Genomic DNA, 9,682 nt, shown 5'->3' with positions numbered 1-9,682 from the left:
GGGGTAAGGCCTAGTCCCCCCTTGTAACTATTTATTTTCTCTTTTTATTTAATAATATGAGATATAGATAAAAGACGGAGAATTATGGGGTGCCAACGTAGTTGGAATGTCTATCTCTACCCTAATATCTATATGCTCTTAATTAGTATCTATATGCTCTTAATTTATCAACAAAAAAAAATTACAACAAAAAAATGTAAACAAAAAATATTTTGCATTTAAATACAAATATAGGTCTATTTCTAGGCACAATTTTTTTTTTCAATTATCCAAAACTCCCGAAAATCAGGAAAATTATCATATTATGCCGACAAAATTGTAATTAAAATTTAAAGTAGTTAAAAAGTTATTATCAATTTGAAGTTATATTTTGATGTTTTTAATTTAAATATATCTTTTTCGAATATTATTAAATAAAAGATGATTCTTTTTAATTTTTTGCCATTTTTTTTATTAAGAGTCCATTTTAAATATTTGAAAAAACCCTCCAAATAATCGGAGTCGGCCTGCTTAAAATACAACTATAAACTAACATAAAAGTATTTGATGTCAAATATAACACTAAGGAATAACCGTCTTGATATATAACTTATTGTGATCATATGAGAAACATAGAAACATACTTCTTTCAAAGATTGGACACAATTGTCCTTATTCTTTGACCCTAAAATAAAATTAACAACTGACAATATATCAAGATTCCAAGTTATACTAAGTAACTTTTATTGTTTATATTAACAATAATAAAAAAATTATTATTTATAAAATTCCATCACTCCTGACATGGCTGAAACATCACTGCAAGCAACATGAAATTTAGAAAATCCAGATTTCTTACATAAGCTCTTAAATTCTTCCTCAGTTCTTTCCTTTCCAGTTGTTACTAAAAACATTAGATTGTCAATATCACAAACATGCTTAGACATATTGCTTGAATTTGGCACCTCTGGAATTATATAATCCAAAATAACTACCTTCCCATTTTTTGGCAAAGCTTTGTGACAATTTTTTAAAAACTTCACACATTCTTCATCTCCCCAATTATGACATACAAGCTGAAATTTAAAAGAAAAAATATTTAATTAGAGGGTTTCTATTTAACATTTTCCTTAATTTATATCATGTATACCAACCTTTAGTAAAATGGCATCACCAGTTGGAACACTTTCAAACATATCTCCTCCAACGTGTTCTATCCCTACAAGCAAGATAAAAGTGTTCGGTTATTATTTTTTGACAAACAAATATTCCATTTGTTTTTCTTATAGGAAATTTTGGTCTATTTACTTTGAGAAAATTCCTTCTTTTTTTTTTAATTACAAAATTTCTACTTTATTTTTCAACTTCTTTTCTATTTTAAAAATTTGTGCTAAAGATAATGTGACAAATTTATGTTATAAATAAAAATAGAAAATAAAAAACAATCCAAAATTAAAGGGCCTTAAAATTTTCATATTTTAAAATAATGTAGAATATACTAAAAGAGAATATTGTGACCAAGTGGTGGGAGGGTAACCCTTCTAAAAAAGTCCTAATTAATTTTTTATTTTTTTTTAGTATAAAGGGGCCTAAGTCTGAAAGAAAAAATTACGTACAACACTATAAAGCGGAGGGCATAAACATCCCTAAAATTTAATTTGAACAACATTTAACTAAATTTTACATATCTTCCAATTAAACTTTTGATTATCATAGTCAATTTTCCGGATATCAAAAAATTATGAAGAAAAAAAAACATAAAAATTGATATATTTTACCTGGATGAGAAGGTGCGTCTTGAACAGCTTGTTGCAAATCAAAATTAATTCCTTTAATTGAAGGATATTGAGATATAATGAATTTTAAGGTCTCTCCAAATCCACCTCCAACATCAACCAATGTTAAGATTCCCTCAAATCCTTTGTATAATTTGAGGATTCTTTTAATTTCTAAAGGTCCAGCATGGGCCATTGCTTTGTTAGTAATATCATTCAATTCATTATTTGTCTTTGTATATTGATAAAATGGTGTCCCATTGATACTTTGGAAAAGAGTTTTCACACCAGGATCCAAAATTGCTTCCTTTACATCACCCCTACAAGTGCATACAAAATTATATTATAAATAAGGCAAATCCGGGACATTTTTTAAGTCCTTAAATAGTAAGTTTTTTATAGATTTTTTATGGAAATGCGTAAAGTCAACGCATTGGAAATTAGAGTGTTTAATTTTTTGAATAAAAAGTTTTTTTTTAGTAGAATGCTTAAAGAGTGCCCCGAGGGCACTCATTAGCAAGACCCTATAAATAATGCCTAAATATATAATCTTAAAATTGCTTCCTTTCACATCAAGATTTGCCACTTATTCACTTTAAAGGTGATTTTTTTTTAATAAGCAAAAAATAACTGTTTTTAAAGGTGATATTCTAGTCATTTGACAAAAATAAAATTAAGTGTCTTGTTATTACATATCAATGGTAGCCACTAAGTGATTGATCTAATGCATGTGATTGAAGAACAATAATTTTTTATCATATTTTACTTACCTCTAAGACAAACTACATATTACTAGGGCTCCGTTTGGTAAAAAATAACGGATAACTGATAAGCTAACTTATAGCAGATTAACTTATAGCAAATAACTTATAAGCTAAGCTAATTTTTAGCTTATAAGCTAACAAATTGGATATATAATGTTTGGTAAAATTAACATATACTCATTCAAAACAAATTAAAATAACATGAACAAAATAAGTAATTACCAAACGCTGTTACATCCTCTATGGATTAATGTTGAGAGTGGACCCAAAGAGCCTCCATCTTTATCAATTGCAAAGTATCGACCAATTGAAGAGAGACCAAAAACTCTTTCTCTCTTACCATTTTCATTTGTACGGATTGAACAATTGAGAAGAGAATAGCTAGCCAAAACAGTCAACATGCGTTCAAGCCTCTCAGCCAATTCAGGGTGTTGATTTGGAAGCTCATAAGCAATTTCAGAAGCAGAATAGCTAGAATTATTACCACTTGAAATTTGTAACTTAGCTATGATATCAAATAAATTGAGATCAACAGCAGCATTTAATATTGCAGGAAAAATCCTACTAAAACATAATGTCAATGCTGAAAGGTAAGCATCATCAACCTTTTCTAGCTCATTAGTAGGAAGATTATTATTTTGTTTAGAATTGGAACTCATTTTTGCTGTTTTTCTATGGTTTTTCACTTTTTTTGTGTGTCATTTCCTTCAATTCTATAGTCGTATATATAGACATATTTGTAACATTAGATATTTAGAGAAAAAGACACAAAATAGTTATTTTTTTATTTAAAAAGTGGTAAAAAATATTTAATGCTCATTTGTATCAATTTCTCTCTATATAAAATCATCTTTTTTTTTCAACAAATTCTAGCTCAACTGACTAAAACGTCAAAATTATTAGGTTGAATGTCATGACCAGAGTTCGAATATCAATCCCTTCATTCTATGTGTGTGAGTTTTTCGTGGCTCGTCATTTCATATATATATATATATATATATATATATATATATATATATATATATATATATATATATACCAAAAAAAATGCATCTATTTCTTTTTTTTAAAAATCTCTATCATGGTGTTATGTTTCAAGTGTGAGAATGAGGCTGTTTGATTTTAAGGCGGCTGATGCTATGTTCCTGGTCACATGTTGGTACTTGAATAGTCATGTGCGTACGTGTTTAATATATATCTTTAACAATAGGCTTAATTAGTAAAATGGTCACTTAAAAGACATTTTTGGTTTCAGATTGGTCCCTTAAAGAAAAAAAATCCAAATAGGTCCCTTAAAGAAAAAAAAGTCCGAATAGGTCCCTTAAAGACATCTCCGTTAATCAGTTTGGTCCTATTTAGAGCTCTATTTAGGGACCAAACTGATTAACGGAGATGTCTTTAAGGGACCTATTCGGGCTTTTTTTTCTTTAAGGGACCTATTTGGACCTTTTTTTCTTTAAGGGACCAATCTGAAACTAAAAATATCTTTAAGGGACCATTTTACTAATTAAACCTTAACAATATCACACTTGAAAGAACTATTTCAATATAACAATATCATTAACGATTAAAAAAACTTTGAATTGTCTCTACGCCATGTGAATAGCATCAACCAACAACTTCGAATCATTTTCCAATTGAACTCGATCCAATGCTCTATGTCTAGCTTAGCTTCTTTCATAACTAAAAGTAAAGCCCATATTTTTCCTTCTAAAGTTGAAAGCACAGTCTGCTGTCATAACAGAGTTCGAACATCAGTCCTTCATTTTATGTGTGTGAGTTTTTCGTGACTCGTCATTTCATATATGTACAAAATAAATGCATCTATTTCTTTTAAAAAAACGGAAAAAAATCTCTATCATGGTGTTATGTTTTCAAGTGTGAGAATGAGGCTTCCTGATTTCAAGGCGGCTGATGCTATGTTCCTGGTCACATTATTATGCTATAACTAGCAGGACACCCGTGCGTCCGCACGGGAGTCGCGGCGTTGCCGCTCCTCACTTGGTAAGATGAAAGAATATAATATTTGGTAAAAAAAATAGAAAAAGAACAATGGTTAAACCATCACAAAAAAACTTTAGGTCTCCGTATTAATTTAGGAATATAAATATAGATAATGTAGAAATTATGAAGAAAAAAAATAGACTACCTTATTAATATATTAGTAAAAACATAGGTGTTGAAAAATCACAAAAAAAAAACTTATGTCCATGTATTAATATATGAGTATAAATATAGTCCCGTAAAAATTATTAAAAAATATGCAATCATATTAAAATGTTAGTGAAAATATAGGATAGGTCTCGCAACAGTCATCAAAATAATTAGGTCATCGTATTAAATATGAGTATAACCAGAAAAATTGTAAAAAAAAATAGACAACTTAATTTTTATTTTATTTTTGTTTCAAACAACTTAATTAATATATAATTAAAAGTATAAGTCCCGTAGAAACCACACAAACAAAAAAGTTTCCATATTAATATATGAGTTTAAATATAGGTCCCGCAGATGTTATAAAAGAATGGGCAAACTTATTAATATGAGTAAAACACATAGGTCCCCAGAAATCACACAAAAGATTAGGATCTCGTATTAATATATAATTATAAATATAGGTCTAAAAAAATAGTAAAAAATTGAAAACTTCACTTAATAACATAAAATAGTAATTTATTGGGAAGTAGATTAAAAGATTAAAAAAATAGAAAGATATAATATTTGGTAAAAAAAATAGAAAAAGAACAATGGTAAAACTATCACAAAAAAACCTTATGTCTCCGTATTAATATTTGAATATAAATGATAATGTGGAAATTATGGAAAAATAGGTTACCTTATTAATATATTAGTAAAAACATAGGCCTTGTAAAAACCACAAAAAAATTAGGTCCCTGTATTAAATATATGAGTATAAATATATCCTTTTAAAATTATTAAAAAATAGGTAACCTTGTTAATATGTTAGTGAAAATATAGGTCTCACAAAAATCATCAAAATAATTAGGTTACCGTATTAAATATGAGTATAACCCGTAAAATTGTAAAACAAAATAGGCAAGTTAATTAATATATAAATAAAAGTATAAAGCTCCGTAGAAATCACAAAAAAAAAGTTTCCATATTAATATATGAGTATTTTATAGGTTCCGTATATGTTATAAAAGAACGGACAAACGTATTAATCGTATTAATATGAGTAAAAAACATAGGTCCCGCATAAACCACACAGAAGATCAGGTTATCGTATATTAATATATGAGTATAAATATAAGTTCACAAAAAATAGTTAAAAACTGTAAATTTTATTAATAAGAGTAAAAACATAGGCCCTGCGTACGTGTATGATATAAACTGTTGTTGTTTTGTTTGGCACACCTTGTGTCAATCAGGACTTATTATTAATAATAAAATTCATTTTAGTTTGTTAAAAAAAAAACACAGGCACCCCAGAAATCACACAAAAGATTATATCCTTCTGTTAATGCATGAGTATAAATATATGTCAAGAATGAGCAACCTTATTAATATATTAATAAAAAAAATATATGGCTCGTAAAAATGAACAAAATAATTAGGTCCTTGTATTAATATTTGATCTAGTATAACCCGTTAAATTATAAAAAAAATAAACAACTTTATTAATATATGATTAAAATTATAAGTCTCGTACAAATAAAAAAAAAGGTTATCTTATTAATTGATGAGTATAAATATATATAATCCTACATAAATTATTAAAGAACATGAAATATTATTAATAAGAGGAAAAACATATACCACTTTTTGCTTTTTCATAGCCGCCCCACAACAACAACATAGTAAACCCTACTTTTTGCTTTTTATTCTTGTTCATCTTTCAAAGAGGGGTGATTTTGGATCAATTTTGATCTAAAATCACCCCTTTTTGATTGTTTTATATTTTTTTTATTTAAAGGCTTTAATGCAGTTTTGGTCCCTCTATTTTCAATTTCTTAAAGTTTTGATCCCCCTATTTTAAAAACCAACTTTTTGGTCCCCCTATTTTAATTTTTCTTGAGTTTTGATCTCTACTCCATTTTAGGGTCAATTTTGATGACATGTCAAGGTCATTAATGACATGACATTGCACACTTGGCAAAAATATTATCCATGTCATCAATTTGGTATTTATCTTGTTTTATGGATTAATGTTTGTTCTTCATTTATTTTCTGCAACTCAATATTAAAAATATGATCTTCCACTCTTTGGGTTTTAGGGTTTGTTGTTGTGGATGAAACTTATTTTGAAGGAAGGGTTAATAGTAATGGAGTGAATAATGGTGTTGATAGAAACATATGACGAAGGATGGCGATGGCGTTGAAGATATGATTAAAGAGAGGGATAAAAAATATCAATCACTAATTAATATATTTAACTTTTTTTTATAGATTCTTTTAATTTTCTTAATATTTAAAATATATTTATTGAAATAGAAGAAAAAGTTTAATGACATGAATATTGTTTTGGCCAAGTATGTCATGTCATTAATAATCTTGACATGTCATCAAAATTGACCATAAAATGGAGTGGGGGGCCAAAACTCAAGAAAAATTAAAATAGGGGGATCAAAACTTCAAAAAATTGAAAATAGGGGGACCAAAACTCCATTTAAGCTTTATTTAAATAAGTGATTTTTCACACATTCTTATGTTTCATTTGAGTTTTCTTTTGTTGTTCTTGTCTGATGTTGTTTTAATCCCGTCTTAGTGCATAGTTTTTTTGTCTTGAGTTCGCGTCTTGGTACGGTGTCCGGTTTAATTCCGTTGTAGTACAATGTTTGTTTTGTTCAGATTTGCTCCGATTCAGATTCAGTGCAGATTCACACGTACTCTACTTACTTGAATAAATGAATATTGTTTGTTGTTAGTCTAAAAAAAAAGAAAAACATAGGTCCCGTAGAATTCACACGAAAGATTATGTCCCCATATTAATATATGACTATAACTCGTAAAATTATAAAAAAAAATAAACAACTTTACTAATATATGAGTAAAAATATAAGACCCGTAGATATATCCATAAAAATTAGGTTCCCGTATTAATTTGAATATAACCCGTAAAATTATTTAAAAAAAATAGGCAACATAATATTTTAGTCCTTTTTTTTCTCCAATAATTTTCTTCCGCATAGAAAAATCTCATAAGAACGAAAGTCATATCTTTCTTATTATATCTTTCTTGTGTGATTTGTTTATGGTTTTGTTTCTCCGACTCTTTGTAAACTTTTGTAGTCTACATCGGTACGTCTTGTGTTGGGGAGGTTTTCTATGTTACTATATCTCATTTTGGTTTGTTAAAAAAAATGTTAGTCCTTATATTAAAAACAAAAAATCTTTAAAAAAAAAAAACTTCTAAAAAATGTCATTTATTTTTCAACTATTTTCAACTTTGTATTTAATTTTTACTGTTTTTTTTTAACTAAATGTATCATTCACGCGCAACTGTAGAGAATAATCCTCTTGAGGTAACTGACAATTTTTATTGTTTTTGTCTCACCATTTTTTTACGGGAGTTTTTCAGTTTTTCTCCCACCATATTCTTGTATTAAATTAATTAAATTTATTGAGTTGAACTACAAATTGAAAATTAACTTAATTAAATATTGGATTGAAGTCCATAAATCAAGTTGAGTGAATCTAAAATAACGAAACATAAACAATAAATGATAAAATTACACTAAAGAAAGGGTTGGACTCAAATAAAATATCATAAATAAATGGAAACAACACCATGTACCTCTATATTGTAAAAAAAAAAAAACAATACATTTGTTGTCTTATTTGGTATAATGCACTTATGACGTTGAAATAAAGAATTTCATTGAATCTCTCATTTTATTTGTACATGAATTTTACTCTCTTATTATAAAAAAGAAAAAATAAATAAACACTTCCCCTTTCTTCTTATAACTTAACTCATGTTGATTATATGTTGGTTCCCAAAATATAACAAATTAATTCATATGGCTTAGTGGTACTTCTAATAAGAAGTGTAACTAAAAGGTTAAGGGTTCAATTCCTACTAAGAAATTTTTTAGCATTTTTCTACTAACTTTTTTTAATAAAGACACAAAATAACCCTGAATTGATTATGTGTCAAAAAATGAAAAGGGGCAAATTAGGAATTTCATTTGTACTTTCTTTTCTTATATAGTAGATGTTGGTACTTGAATAGTCATGCGCACGTGTTTAATATATATATCTTTAACAATATCACACTTGAGATAACTATCCAATATAACTTTGGGTCTTGCTAACGAGTGTCCCCGGGACACTCTTTAAGCATTCCATTTAAAGAAATTTTTTATTCAAAAAGTTAAACACTACAATTTCCAATGCGTTGACTTTACGCATTCAGATAAAAATTCTATAAAAAACTTACTATTTAAGGGCTTAAAGAGTGTCCGGGGGCACTATTTAGCATTTGCCATATAACAATATCATTAACGATTGAAAGAAACTCTGAATTACCTCTACACTTCATGTGAATAACATCAACCAACAACTTCGAATCACTTTCAAATTGAACTCGATCCAATGCTCTATGACTAGCTTTTTTCATAGCTAAAAGTAAAGCTCGTGCTTCTCCTTCTAAAGTTGAAGGCACAGTTTGTTGTCATTGTGTCATATATACCAGCGATGAACTGACCACTACTATCCTGAAAGCACAATCTAAATGAGGTCTTCCTAGATCCACTAACGAAAGCCACATCAATGCTGCATTTTAGCCCGCTGATGATAGGAATTTATATGATTTTTAGGATAGTTTTTAGTAGTTTTACTAGCAATTGAAGACCAAATGCAAGCAAATACCTAGAGAAACGAAGTTACTTGGCCAAGAAGCAAGGAAAATGAAAAAAGTACCAAAAAGGGGCAAAAAAAAAGGAAGAAAAATGCAAATTCATCGTACCAACGGTGAGGGCCATCGCAGCAAGATGAGAAAGGCAGATTAAATCGATGAAAATCTGTAACAAATCAAATCATCGTAGCACGATGAAATCCATCGTGGCCACGATGTGAATTTTTGTGAGTCATCGTACCCACGATGTGTGCGATGAGCACAATGGAAAAAGCCCAAATCCACTGAAAAACTATAAATGGAGTCTTCCTCCTTCACAATTATTCATTCCAAAATATTGAGAA

At 28.3% G+C, this 9,682-nt stretch overlaps 1 protein-coding gene across 1 annotated transcript; it reads right to left on the bottom strand.

Annotated features, from left to right (window-relative positions):
* Nucleotides 1–562: 562 nt before the first annotated feature.
* On the bottom strand, nt 563–3,243 carry LOC123909115 (isoliquiritigenin 2'-O-methyltransferase-like). The gene is made up of 4 exons (XM_045959889.1): nt 2,741–3,243; nt 1,758–2,074; nt 1,134–1,198; nt 563–1,055 (listed from the first exon to the last, which is right to left on the bottom strand). Exons 1-4 carry the CDS (start codon nt 3,175–3,177, stop codon nt 756–758), a joined length of 1,119 nt encoding a protein of 372 aa, XP_045815845.1. The 5' UTR covers nt 3,178–3,243; the 3' UTR covers nt 563–755.
* Between the last annotated feature and the right edge of the window lie 6,439 nt (nt 3,244–9,682).

Source organism: Trifolium pratense, linkage group LG1, assembly GCF_020283565.1.
Source record: "Trifolium pratense cultivar HEN17-A07 linkage group LG1, ARS_RC_1.1, whole genome shotgun sequence".
NCBI classification, from domain to species: Eukaryota; Viridiplantae; Streptophyta; class Magnoliopsida; order Fabales; family Fabaceae; genus Trifolium; species Trifolium pratense.
Note: the sequence above shows the minus strand (reverse complement) of the source record. Positions and strands in the feature narration are given on the sequence as shown.